The sequence below is a fragment of the Pongo abelii genome, chromosome X (genome assembly GCF_028885655.2).
Source record: "Pongo abelii isolate AG06213 chromosome X, NHGRI_mPonAbe1-v2.0_pri, whole genome shotgun sequence".
Classification (NCBI taxonomy): domain Eukaryota; kingdom Metazoa; phylum Chordata; class Mammalia; order Primates; family Hominidae; genus Pongo; species Pongo abelii.
This window is the reverse complement of record NC_072008.2, coordinates 76,233,800-76,248,278: the sequence shown is the minus strand read 5'-3', so window position 1 is coordinate 76,248,278 and position 14,479 is coordinate 76,233,800. Positions and strand designations below refer to the sequence as shown.

At 44.1% G+C, this 14,479-nt stretch overlaps 1 protein-coding gene and 1 pseudogene across 6 annotated transcripts in view; one reads left to right on the top strand and one right to left on the bottom strand.

Moving 5' to 3' along the window:
• TAF1 (TATA-box binding protein associated factor 1) overlaps positions 1-14,479 on the bottom strand; it is a 96,825-nt gene that overhangs the window by 38,523 nt on the left and 43,823 nt on the right. For all 6 annotated transcript variants that reach the window (XM_024240821.3, XM_063721040.1, XM_024240822.3 and 3 more), the window contains exons 29-32: positions 3,536-3,603; positions 1,664-1,786; positions 839-931; positions 669-753 (exon numbers count right to left, since the gene is read on the bottom strand). In XM_024240821.3, the coding sequence (XP_024096589.1) occupies positions 669-753; positions 839-931; positions 1,664-1,786; positions 3,536-3,603 (369 nt within the window). The remainder of the gene's footprint in view (positions 1-668; positions 754-838; positions 932-1,663; positions 1,787-3,535; positions 3,604-14,479) is intronic.
• Positions 4,177-4,847, top strand: LOC100458166 (polyadenylate-binding protein 2-like; annotated as a pseudogene).

The window sequence follows — 14,479 nt, the reverse complement described above, 5'->3', positions numbered from 1 at the left end:
CACGCCTGTAATCCCAGCGCTTTGGGAGGCTAAGGCAGGTGGATCACCTGAGGTCAGGAGTTCAACACCGGCCTGGCCAACACAGTGAAACCCCGTTTCTACTAAAAATACAAAAATTAGCTGGGCGTGGTGGCGGGCACCTGCAATCCCAGCTACTCAGGAGGCTGAGGCAGGAAAATTGCTCGAACCTGGGAGAGGTGGAGGTTGCAGTGAGCCAAGATCGTGCCATTGCACTCCTGTCTGGGCGACAAGAGTGAAACTCCATCTCAAAATAAATAAATAAATAAAAAGACTAGGTCACTCAATTGATTCTGCTATCACTGTTCGAGGTTGCTTTATGCACATAAATTTTAATAATACTGGCTAGGCGTGTTGGCTCACGCCTGTAATCCCAGCATTTTGGGAAGCCGAGGTGGGAGGATTGCTTGAGCTCAGCCTGGGCAAAATAGTAAAACCCTGTCTCTACCAAAAAAAAAAAAAAAAAAAAAAAATGAGCCTGGCGCGGTGGCGTGTGCCTGATTCAGTGAACTATGATCACACCACAGCATCCAGCCTGAGTAAGAGAGCAAGATCCTGTCTCAAAAAAAATTTTTTAAATAATGCTAAGTAATGTTAGATGGATAGAAGATGGACGGATTCATGGAAAGAAAATAAAGAGAAATACCCACCATTATACTTAACACTGTTGGCCAGAATAAGGTTTACATCATCTAGAAAGCTCTCCCGACTCTGATACTTGTGCTTGGAGATGTTCTGTGATGAAAAGAATCAGGCACTCAGATACACACACACAGTTACTTGATTACAAAAAGGCATTTAGATCAAATCACTCACTCACCTTACGTATGGTCTCTAAATCCATTGGATTGACAATCACTTTGTAATAATCTGGAACAAATTTCTTATTAACTGGGTGATGAAATGGCCAAGACTAGTAAATAGAAAGCATAAGAAATTAAATGGAAACCACTCTTCATACCAGAATTTCACCACCTTTGTTGGGTTACAAATATTCCTAAAAAAAGCTATAGACTCTTTTCCTAGAAAAACATATAATCATACAAAACTTCTGTATATAATGTAAGGGGTTCATAGATTCCTTTAAGGATTTCTATGCCATGATAGGATAAAAACACTTGCTCTATAGTCATAATTAAAATTCCTTATTCCCTAGTCCCATCCAGAAGTTTTATAGCATTACACACATAGAACACATTCCTATAGTGCAAAAGGAAAGTCTGTTGAGAATTCCTGGGGAGGATCACTATAACAATATAAAAACGAAATAAAAGACAACCAACGGTGTCTAATTATCAAAGCATCATTTGCTTAGAAGCACTTCTAAATCAAAAGCCTCACATTCGCTAGCATCCTCTCTCTACAGGGCTATTCAGGAGCATTCATATACTGAATGTCAACAACAGGAAGCAAAAACCTCCCTACATCCAAAGATTCCTGGCCTCTTTGATTTCAATGATAATGTACTCTTAAAAAAAAGGCATAATGTACCCATATAGCAAAAAGGTCAATATTTAAAATCACATACCAGTCACAACTAACATACACCACCACTCAGACTCTCCAAAATACACACACGTACACCCTAAACATTTTTCCTTTCCCCTGCACGATCCTCACAATATTTGGCACAGAGACAGCTTACATCTGGAACTGCCATCATTTTCTGGGTGACAATGTTGTCCAGAATGAAAGAAAACGCCACTTGGTCATCATCATCTAGCAAGGGGTTGATAGCTTTCTCTAAGCGAGCTAATTTGTCTTCTTTCTGAAATTAAACAAAGCAAAGCCAAGACAGAGGTTTCCCTAAGGTGTGATTACCACAGAAAAATTAAGGACAATTTGCCGGGCGCGGTGGTTCACGCCTGTAATCCCAGAACTTTGGGAGGCTGAGGCGGGCGGATCACAAGGTCAAGAGATCGAGACCATCCTGGCTAACACAGTGAAACCCCGTCTCTACTAAAAATAGAAAAAAAATAACTAGCTGGGCGTGGTGGCGGGCGCCTATAGTCCCAGCTACTCAGGAGGCTAAGGCAGGAGAACGGTGTGAATATGGGAGGCGGAGCTTGCAGTGAGCCGAGATCGCACCACTGCACTCCAGCCTGGGTGGACAGAGCGAAGCTCTATCTCAAAATCAATCAATCAATAAATAAATAATAAATTAAGGATAATTTAAGGTTTAGCTAGCTATCTATTACCCTTGCCCCAGAAAGTGTAACTTTGAATTGCCTACGGAATGACAAAAAGTCTAGATAAATGATATTCCAGGCTGGTCACAGTGGCTCACAACCTGTAATCCCAGCAATCTGGGAGGCCGAGCAGGTGGATCACATGAGGCCAGGTACTCGAGACCAGCCTGGCCAACATGGCAAAACCCCATCTCTACTAAGAATACAAAAAAAAAAAAAATTAGCTGGGCGTGGTGGCACACGCCTGTGGTCCCAGCTACTCGGGAGGCCAAAGCACAAGAATCACTTGAAGCCAGGAGGCAGAGGTTGCAGTGAGCCAAGGTCATCCCACTGCACTCCAGCCCAGGTGACAGAGCCAGACTATGTCCCCCAAAAAAAAAAAAAAAATTCCAGTAAAAGGGTCAAAAAGGATGTGTCAACAACTTCTTTAGGTACTCTACATTCTATTCTTCTGGTTCACCAAAATTTATACTTCCCTGAGTGTCAACATCATAGCTCCCCACACACACAAAAAAACATCTTTAGCAGTTTAGGCTTTAAGATCATGCTCTCTGTTTTTGCTGTAAAACCACTGCTGAAAACACTAAACATTATTACTGATTAGTGACTTTTGCGTAATGGGACCTAACCCAATAAATTCATTTTAGACTCTAGTAGGAAAAAGTTTGTATTCCTATTGCTCCAAATCCTCATCAACATTTAGTATTGTCAGTCTTTTTAATTTTAGCCTTTGCAGTGGGTATGTAGTGACATCGTGGTTTAAATTTGCATCTCCTCAATAATCAATCAAGTTGAGAATCTTTCCATGTTTACTGGCTAGTTATCCTCTTTTGTGAAATGTCTACTTCATACTTACAGTTTTGTAGGTTTATAAAGTACCATTAATTGTTTTTGGTAAGAAGAGGGAATATAGATAGATTATCATTTAAAAATTAAAACTTCTAGCACTTGCTGCTTGGTTGGTTAAAAACATGAAGAAAAAATGAAAATTCGTCCTAAAACATTGACTAGTCTCTTAGCTACAGCTGACTTCCTGGAAACTCACTTTCCTTTGCCCTTTCTAATGAGTTATGTAGGTGCTGGATCTTAATTCTAACTTTGTTAATAGTCAAGATGTCCAAAGCAAATAATTTTCTTCTATGGGCCCAGTTTTTCCATCTACAAAAGGGACTGGCCTATGAGTTCTAAAGTCCCTTCCAGCCTTCACATATACGAAAGATCTACTACTCCCACATATATTTTTCCTTCTGTTAAATTCCCTACTTCCTAAACCCTGATATCCCACCCCCACCTTCAAATTCCACTGCCTTTCTCTCATTCTGTCTTACCTCTTTGAGTTTTTCATCACAGAGATCCAGCATGGATTGAGAGATCTGAGTCAATGAGTGTTTTGGCCCTGTAGAGGAACAGAAAGAGATGAAACCATTAATAATGGGAGGCAAAAGCTGCCAACACTTCTTTATCCTTTTAATGCACTTACTTAAGAACCTAAAATGTGTCAGGCACCAGGCTAACTGATGGGTTAGACAGATATACCAGACTTATGTCCATTTTTCAGCACCTAAAACATAGCAGGCAGGTACACAATATGAATGAATAAACTAACTTTAACTCTTTCCTTAATTTGTGTGTATCTACACACAGTAGTACTACTGCTGCCTTTAATACCTCAAACATAATACTATGGAAGGGGAGCAACAATTTCTTTAAGAATGCCTAAAGAGTGAGCGGGCGGCAGCGGCGGCGGGCGGCGGGCGGCGGGCGGCTGGGGCTGCGGGCGGTCGGGCCTCCGGGCCAGGGCGGTGGTGCCATCTTGTGCCTGGGGCCGGTGGGGAGGCTGGGGAGGGGGCCCTGGGGGGCACAGGGGACTACGGGAACGGCCTGGAGTCTGAGGAACTGGAGCCTGAGGAGCTGCCACTGGACCCCGAGCCGGAGCCCGAGCCCGAAGAGGAGCCGCCCTGGCCCTGCGCCCCCACCCCCACGGGAGCTCCGGGCCTGGTTCGGGAGCCCCTGGCAGCCAAGAGGAGGAGGAGGAGCCGGGACTGGTCGAGGGTGACCCGGAGGACAGCGCCATTGAGGATCCGGAGCTGGAAGCTATCAAAGCTCGAGTTAGGGAGATGGAGGAAGAAGCTGAGAAGCTAAAGGAGCTACAGAAGGAGGTAGAGAAGCAGACGAATATGAGTCCACTTCCAGGCAATGCTGGCCCAGTGATCACGTCATTGAGGAGAAGATGGAGGCCGATGCCCGTTCCATCTATGTTGACTATGGTGCAACAGCAGAAGAGCTGGAAGCTCACTTTCATGGCTGTGGTTCAGTCAACCGTGTTATCATACTCTGTGACAAATTTAGTGGCCATCCCAAAAGGTTTGCATATATAGAGTTCTCAAAGAGTCAGTGAGGACTTCCTTGGCCTTAGATGACTCCCTATTTAGAGGAAGGCAAATCAAGGTGATCCCAAAATGAACCAACAGACCAGGAATCAGCACAACAGATCGGGGTTTTCCACGAGCCCACTACCACGCCTGGACCACCAACTACAACAGTTCCCTCTCTTGATTCTACAGTGGTTTTAACAGCAGGCCCCGGGGCCACGTCTACAGGTGCCAGGCTAGAGCGACATCATGGTACTCCCCTTACTAAAAAAAGTATGAGGAGGAGAGAGAAGAAAAAAGAGGAAAGAAGGAAAAAAAAAAAAGAATTTTAAAAAAACAAACAAAAAACAGAAGATGACCTTGATGGGAAAAAAGTATTTTTTTAAAAAGATATACTGTGGAAGGGGGGAGAATCCCATAACTAACTGCTGAGGAGGGTACCTGCTTTAGGGAGCAGGGGAAGGCCCAGGGAGTGGGGCAGGAGGCTGCTTATTCACTCTGGGGATTCACCATGGACACGTCTCAACTAGCAAGCTGCTCCCCATGTTTCCCTGCCCCATTTCGCCCCCTTGGGGGCTGCTCAAGGGTAGGTGGGCGTGGATGGTAGGAGGTTTTTTTATTTTTTAGCCAGGGCTCTGGAAGGACACCAAACTGTTCTGCTTGTTACCTTCCCTCCGTCTTCTCACCTTTCACAGTCCTCTCCTGCCAGCTCCTGTCCAGTCAGGTCTACCACCCACCCCACCCCTCTTCTCCGGCTCCCTGCCCCTCCAGATTGCCTGGTGATCTATTTTGTTTCCTTTTGTGTTTCTTTTTCTGTTTTGAGTGTCTTTCTTTGCAGGTTTCTGTAGCCAGAAGATCTCCGTTCTGCTCCCAGCAGCTCCAGTGTAAATTCCCCTTCTCCCTGGGGAAATGCACTACCTTGATTTTGGGGGTTTAGGGGTGTTTCTGTTTTTCAGGTTTTTTTCCTTTGCCTTTTTTCCCTTTTATTTGGAGGGAATGGGAGGAAGTGGGAACAGGGAGGTGGGAGGTGGATTTTGTTTCCTTTTTTAGCTCATTTCCAGGGGTGGGAATTTTTTTTTAATATGTGCGATGAATAAAGTTGTTTTTGAAAATACAATTAAAAAAAAGAATGCCTGAAGAGACCAATGGGTGACTTGTAATTTTCCCACACTTAACATATACAATTTGTGATGGCAATTTTTGTTTGTAGAATTTACGGTTTGTGGTGTTCTAATAACATCGGGTTAATCCAAAGCCTGTGTTAAAAAAGAATCTCTGGGCCGGGCGCGGTGGCTCACGCCTATAATCCTAGCACTTTGGGAGGCCGAGGCAGGCAGATCACCTCAGGTTGGGAGCTCAAGACCAGCCTGACCAACATGGAGAAACGCCGTCTCTACTAAAAATACAAAATTAGCCGGGTATGGCAGCACATGCCTGTAATCCCAGCTACTCAGGAAGCGGAGGCAGAAGAATCACTTGAACCCGGGAGGTGGAGGTTGCGTGAGCCAAGACTGTGCCATTGCACCCCAGCAGCCTGGGCAACAAGAGTGAAACACCATCTCAAAAAAAAAAAAAAGAAAATCTCCATACTGATCCCTATCAGAAGCTTCAGAAAATCCTTGAACTATCTGACCTATCTCCTACACTCCCTGCTTATGAATGCCCTAATTTAAGCTCATCATAACGCAGCTAAAATATTTTCATCTAGCAAGTAATTCCAATTATTTCTTTTACATATCCTTTGCTAGATTGTATTCCTGTCTATCCTTTTGTGTCAGTGCTCCCCAGAGCCAAAACGTCAGTTCTATTCTCACTTATTATTTAATTCAGCATTCACTTGTTTATTCATTTAACAAATGTTTAATGACTGTGTACAATGTGTTCAATGATGGGAATATAAGGAAAAATAAGACAGACTTCCTGCCTATGAGACTTATTGGTTTAAGCCAGACACAGTGGCTCACGCCTGTAATCTCAACACTTTGTGAGACTGAGGCAGGAGGATTGCTTCAGCCTAGGAGTTTGAGACCAGCCTGGGCAACATAGCAAGACCTCACCTCTACAAAAAAAGAATTCAAAAATTAGCTGGATGTGATGGCATGCACCTGTGGTCCCAGCTACTCAGCAGGCTGAGACAGGAGGATTGCTTCGGCCCAGGAGATCAAGGCTGCAGTGAGCCAAGATTGTGCCACTGCACTCCAGCCTAGGTGACAGAGTGAGACCCCATCTCAAAAAATAGAACAAAAAAATAAAGATAGTTGCTGGTCTAGTCAAAGAAATGACTTGAAAATAAATTATTGCAAGATAGAGTATAAATGCTTTAAGTATTTATGGATGAAATGATAGAAAAGCTGAAAATATATACTAGATTGACCATATGCTAACAAAGTGTTGAACTGATTGAATAGCACTGAAGTTTTCCTCTTTTATTTCTGTGTCTAACAATTTCCATAATTTTTTTTAAAGAATAGAGTATTAGTATAAATAGAGGAATATATTGGTTGCCATGAATTATGGAGGAGCTGCATATGAGATACAGATACTCCTTGACTTATGATAGGGTTACATCCAAATAACCACATAATGAGTGGAAAACATCATAAATGCATTTACTGCTGACAGCACAACACAGTATGCTATAAGTTGTTTTACAACAACTGAATCTGCTTACTGGGGCCGGGGGTGGTTTCTCACGCCTGTAATCCCAGCACTTTGGGATGCTGAGGTGGACAGATCGCTTGAGCCCAGGAGTTCGAGACCAGCCTGGGCAATGTGACAAAACCCTGTCTCTACAAGAAAAAAAAATACAAAAACTAGCTAGGTGTGCTGAAGCACACCTGTGGTCCCAGCTACTCGGGAGGCTGAGGTGGGAGAATCATCGAGCCCAGGAATACTGAGACTGCATTACGCTGTGATTATGCCACTGTACGCCAGCCTGGGCAACAGAGTAAGATCCTGTCTCAAAAACAAAAAACAAAAAACAAGACATTTCTTATAATTATGGAGGCTGAGCAGTCCATGGTCGAGGGGCCACAATTAGTAAGAGTCTTTTTGCTAGTGGAAACTCTGCAGAGTCCCGAGGTGGCTCAGAGAATCCCATGGTGAGGGGGCTGAGCATGCTTGCTCAGGTCCCTTTTCCTCTTCTTATGAAGCCACTAATTCCACTCCCATATTAACCCATTAATCTATTAATCCATGAATGGATTAATTCATTCATGAGGACAGGGTCCTCAAGATCCAGTCACTTCTTTAAAACCCATCTCTCAACACTGCCACATTTGGGCATTAAGTTTCAATATGAATTTTTTTTTTTTTTTTTTTTTTGAGACAGGGTCTGGCTCTGTCACTCAGGTTGGAGTGTTGGCCAGGCTGGTCTTGAACTCCTGACTTCAAGTGATCTGCCCTCCTCAGCTTCCCAAACTGCTGGGATTACAGGTGTGAGCCACCGTGCCCAGCGTGTCCCTAAGAGTTTTACTCTGGTTCAGCAACTGCCTAAGTTGCACTGTTGTTCTGGAAGCAGTCACTTTGAGCAGAGGTGTTGGACACTGGATGATACCTAGAGGAAGCTGGGAAAATGAGTTGCACAGACAGTAATTGTTGTAGGAATTCAGAGGGGAAATACATTTATCCAGATCAGGAAAGTCAAAGAAAGCTAATCTCGAGAAAGGTGGTGATGACTGTGCCCCTTTTCTATCGACCTTGTGTGTTTGATGCTTATGCCTATTCCTGGATGGAAAAAGAACGGGCTGATGGTCAGTGAATACCCTGGGGTGGTTTCTTACCAGAGTTAAATTATGCTCTGGACTTATTTTAGCTGTGGAACCTGTGCTAAAGAAGACTTCTAGGTGGGAGGCCTCGCCACTCAGAATTGGCTCTGTGGGCAGAGAGCAACCCCTAGTGGGCTTGTGGAAAGCATACTCTGAAAGCCACTTTTCTTCTTTTTTTTTTTTTTCTTTTTGAGACAGGGTCTCCATCTGTCATCCAGGCTGGAGTCCAATGGTGTGATCATAGCTCACTGCAGCCTCGATCTCCCAGGCTCAAGCAATCCTCCCACCTCAGCATCCCAAGTAGCTGGGACTACAGGTACATGCCACCACACCTGGCTAATTTTTTTTATTTTTAGTGAGACAAAGTCTCACTATATTGCCCAGGCTGGCCTCAAACTTCTGAGCTCAAGGAATTAATTCTCCCACCTCAGCCTCCCAAAATGCTGGGATTACAGACATGAGCCACATACCCGGCTCACTTTTCTTTATTCTGACCAAAATGAGGTGTTGTGTTTGTTTTTGCCTATGATATGGGCCTAATGTAGACCTTAGCTAATGAGACAACAGAATGGGAGATGTATCTATTTCCCCAAATCCTCAAGGTGAGAAATAAACTGATTCTCAATTTTTTTTTCTGTAACCAAATATATATGATTATTTAATGCCCTTTCTTCTGTGCTCTGACACTTAAAGAAGGTACTGCTATAAGAATTAGGTCTGAAATTAGGGCAGTAGTTAAGAACCTACAGAAAGTGGAGTCCCTCGGGACCTAAATTGAAGGCAAGGCATTGATGGGGTATTAATATGGGGGTATAAATATAGGAACTCATAATAAACAAGCTTCTTGGAGATCATCTCTGCCATATCATTTACTCTGAAATACTGATTCATGAACAAATGGATGAGTATGGTGGCATTAAGACCTGTAGTTTTACTCACATAAGGTTGAAGGGGATGAGACCCCTGGTTTATCTAGCATTGTAACCATATTACAGAATTTTTGCCTTCTCCAGTAGTAGAATAGTAGAATTATTAAGAAGACATAGTAGCTTCTAACGCTTAATGAGTACTGGCTATGTGAGAGAGACTAATTAAGTACTACGCATGCCTTCTTTCATTTAACCCTCAGGTTAAAAATTTTCTCTGGCCGGGTGTGGTGGCTCATGCCTGTAATCCCAGCACTTTGAGAGGCAGAGGCAGGTGGATCACTTGAGGCCAGGAGTTCAAGACCAGCCTGGTCAACATGGTGAAACCCTGTCTCTACTAAAAACACAAAAATTAGCTGGGTGTGGTGGCACACGCCTGTAATTCCAGCTACTCGGGAGGCTGAGGCACAAAAATCATTTGAACCCAGGAGGCAGAGGCTGCAGTGAGCTGAGATGCACCACTGCACTCTAGCCTGGGTGACAGAGCAAGACTCCGCCAAAAAAAAAAACGACAAAACTTTCCCAAGTTCACAAAGATTAGAGGGAGAACTGGGTTTTGCCTCCTGACTTCAGAGCCTAGACTCTTAACCATTTCTTTTTTCTTTCTTTTTTTTTTTTGAGACAAGAGTCTTGCTCTGTCACCCAGGCTGGAATGCAATGGCGTGACCTTGGCTCAATGCAACCTCTGCCTCCTGGACTCAAGCGATTCTCCTGCCTCAGCCTCGGGAGTAACTGGAATTACAGGTGTGCGCCACCGTGTCTGGCTAATTTTTGTATTTTTAGTAGAGATGGGGTTTTGCCATGTTGGCCAGGCCGGCCTCGAACTCCTGACCTCAGGTGATCTACCCGCCTCCGCCTCCTAAAGTGCTGGGAATACAGGCGTGAGCCACCGCGCCTAGCCCTCTTAACCATTTCTCTAGCTGAGTGTGACTTGTCTGCCTTTCTCTCCAGTATTGTGATGTCTCTGTTTTTCAGGAATGGAGGTTCCTCTGCTGGCTCTATAGCCAGAGACCCAAAGTGAGAGCCGTGTTTCTTGATTCAACCCTGGAAACCTTCTACGATAATTTTTAAAAATTACTAATCATTTATTGAGCACCTACAATATTTTAGTACCTTTGATACAGTAGATCCAGACCTTATGATAACAGTGTAACACAAATACCTATGTGGATGAATGGTTTTTAATCTTTTTGAGCTCACCCAAAGATTAAAAAGCCTTTTGTGAGATACTGGTGACAGCTCTGGATCTTCCTTCCAGAAAAATTCACTTATGCACATATACATAGTATTGTACACAACTTCAGAAGAGGCTTCTAGGACCTACTGAAGCCCATCCTCTAGTAGTCCACAGACTCCAGGGTAAGAACTCTTGACTTATACAACCCTTTGCAGCTGACTCTTTTATGGCATTAAGGGTATAGAGAGTGTGGGGGGCATCTTATCCTCCTCATCTTCTCCTCAGAGAGAAATGTTTAGAATAGCTCCCTACATTAACCAAGCATCTCTGAATATTCTTTCTTTCTCTCTTGTACATAGGACTACAAGGGAAGAATGCAGACAATCAAATGTGTGGTTGTAGGAGATGAGGCTATAGGTAAAACCTGCCTCCCATACAACAAATGTCTTTCCTGAGGAGTATATCCCCCAACTGTCTTTGACAACTATAGCATCCAGACATCTGTGGATGGGCAAATCGTCAGCCTGAACACACGGGACACTGCTGGCCAAGAGGAGTATGATGACTGCGAACACTCTCCTAACCCCAGACCAGTATCTTTGTTATTTGTTTTTCCGTTGGCAACTTAGAATTTCCAATTTATGGGACTTGGTTATCTATGAGTGTGGGGAAGTGAAGATGGAATAAATTATGACTATGATTTCTAGGATGTACAACTAGATGGACAATCAGACAATAAGTTGCCAGTAGGGCAATGAAAAATGGACATGTCTGGCAGACAACTGGAAGCAGAGGTATGGAGCCCTGAAGAGAGGTATGGGGCTGGAGATAGTGATGTTAACAGACATACTATGGCTGAAGTAATGAGAATGAAAAGGCAAGGAAATGATTCGAGAAAGTATTTCTGGAAAAGGGAGAAGAGAGTATCAAGGAGGAAAAAGTGGTCAATAGTGGCAAATGCACAAAAGTTCAAGAGTGGTATTTCTAACCATATGCGAAAATTTTCAGCATCATTAGTCAATAGGGAAATGCAAATCAAAATTACAGTGAAATACCACTTTACACCCACTAGGATGGTTAGAAGGAAAAAGATGCACAATAACAAGTGCTGACAAGGATGTGAAGAAACTGGAACCCTTATACACTGCTGGTGGGATTACAAAATGGTGCAGCTGCTCTGGCAAAGTTTGGCAGTTCCTCAAAAAGTTAAACTAAGAGTTACCATGTGGACTCAGCAATTCGGCTCCTCGGTACAGACTGAGTATCCCTTATCTGAAATGCTTGGGACCACAAGTGTTTCAGATTTCAGGTTTTTTAAGAATCTGAAATATTTTGGAATATCTGCAAATATGTGAACATCCCTAATCCGAAAATTAGAAATCCAAATGCTCCAGTGAGGATTTCCTTAGAGCATCAAGCAGGCATTCAAAAAGTTTAAGATTTTGGAGCATGTCAAGTTTTTGGATTTGGGATGCTCGATCTTTATATACCCAAGAGAAATAAAAACAAGTGTCCCTTAACTGTCTTACTTGCCTGAGAAATAAAAAAAATTAAAATTAAAAAAAGCAAATGTGTGGTTCACGCCTGTAATCGCAGAACTTTGGGAAGCCGAAGTGGGTGGATCACAAGGCCAGGAGATCAAGACCAACCTCGCTAACACAGTGAAACCCTGTCTCTACTTAAAATACAAAAAATTAGCCAGGCGTGGTGGCATGCGCCTATAGTCCTAGCTACTCGGCAGGCTGAGGCAGGAGAATCGCCTGAACCCAGGAGGTGGAGGTTGCAGTAAGTGGAGATCGTGCCACTGCACTCCGGCCTGGGCGACAGAGCAAGACTCTGCCTCCAAAAAAAAAAAAAAAAAAAAAAACACCAAATGTCCACACAAAAGTCTGCACAAAAATGTTCACAAAATGTTCACAGATGCATTATTTGCATTAGCCAAAATTATAAACAATCTAAAGGTCCATCAATTGACAGACAAAATGTGGGGCATCCATACACTGGAGTATTACATGATAAAAAAAAAATGAGGTTGGGCACAATGGCTCATGCCTGTAATCCTAGCACTTTGGGAGGCCAAGTCAGGAAGATCGCTTGAGCCCAGGAGTTTGAGGCCAGCCTGGGCAACACAGTGAGACTCTTGTCTCTACAGAATAAAAAATAAAAATTAGCCAGGCATGGTGGCATGCATCTGTGGTCCCAGACACTTGAGACGCTATAACGGGAGGATTCCTTGAGCCTGAAAGGGTGAGGCTGCAGTGAGCTATGACTGTACCATTGCACTCCAGCCTGGAAAACACAATGAGACCCTGTCTCAAAAAGAAAAAAAAAAAAAAAAAACAGGAATGAAGTACTGATACATGTTACAATAAGGATGACATGTTAAAACTGACCACTTTAGCCAGCCGGGCGTGGTGGCTCATGCCTGATTTAATCCCAGCACTTTGGGAGGCCGAGGCGGGCACATCACCTGAGGTTGGGAGTTCAAGACCAGCCCAACCAACATGGAGAAACCCCGTCTCTACTACAAATACAAAATTAGCCGGGAGTGGTGGCGCATGCCTATAATCCCAGGTACTTGGGAGGGTGAGGCAGGAGAATCGCTTGAACCCAGGAGGTGGAGGTTGCGGTGAGCTGAGATCACACTATTGCATTCCAGCCTGGGCAATAAAAGCGAAACGCCATCTCAAACGAACAAACAAAAAAAAACCTGACCACTTTAAATGGTTAAATTGCATGGTATGTGAATTATATTTCAATAAAGGTGTTTAAATAAAAGGTTATTTCTGAAAGGTGGCCAGTGGATCCAGCAATTAGGATGTAGCTGGTACTTCAGCAGAAGACAAGTGCAGGGTTGTGAGGCATAAACAGTAAGTGAAAAAGTGGAGAACAGTATATGCAGCATGGTGGTTAAGAGTACAGGCTCTGATGTTAGATATTAACTGGATTAACATCTCTACTGTATCATTTTTTTTTTCTTTTTTGAGACAGAGTCTTGCTCTCTCGCACAGGCTGGAGTGCCGTGGTGCGATCTTGGTTCACTTCAACCTCCACCTCCCAGATTCAAGTGATTCTCATGCCTAAGCCTAGTGGTGGCTCATGCCTGTAATTCCACCACTTTGGAAAGCCAAGGTCAGTGAATCGCTTGAGGCCAGGAGTTCAAGACCAGCCTGGTCAACATGGTGAAACCCCGTCTCTACTAAAAATACAAAAATTAGCTGGGCGTGGTGGGGTGCAGCTGTAGTTCCAGCTACTTAGGAGGCTGAGGCAGGAGAATCGCTTGAACCCCAGAAGAGGAGGAAGTTGCAGTGAGCCAAGATCATACCACCACACTCCTCCAGCCTGGGTGACAGAGTGAGACTGTCTCAAAAGAGAAAATCGGCTGGGTGCGGTGGCTCACGCCTGTAATCCCAGCACTTTGGGAGGCTGAGGAGGGCAGATCACCTGAAGTCAGGAGTCCAAGACCAGCCTGGCCAACATGGCAAAACCTCATCTCTACTAAAAATAAAAAAATTAGCCCGGTGTGGTGGTGCATGCCTATAATCCCAGTTACTCAGGAGGCTGAGGCAGGAGAATCACTTGAACACAGGAGATAGAGATTGCAGTGAACCAAGATCGCAGCACTGCATTCCAGCCTGGGCGACACAGTGAGACTCCATCTCCAAAAAAAGAAAATCACAAATGTAGATTAGAAATGCCCCTAAAAGGCCGGGTGCAGTGGCTCACGCCTGTAATCCCAGCACTTTGGGAGGCCGAGGCGGGTGGATCACGAGGTCAGGAGATCTAGACCATCCTGGCTAACACGGTGAAACCCTGTCTCTACTAAAAATACAAAAAATTTAGCCAGGTGTGGTGGCTGGCGCCTGTAGTCCCAGCTACTAGAGAGGCTGAGGCAGCAGAATGGCATGAATCCGAGAGGCGGAGCTTGCAGTGAGCCGAGATAGCGCCACTGCACTCCAGCCTGGGTGAAAGAGCAAGACTCCGTCTCAAAAAAAAAAAAATGCCCCTAAAGGTAAAGTCATCTTCCTCT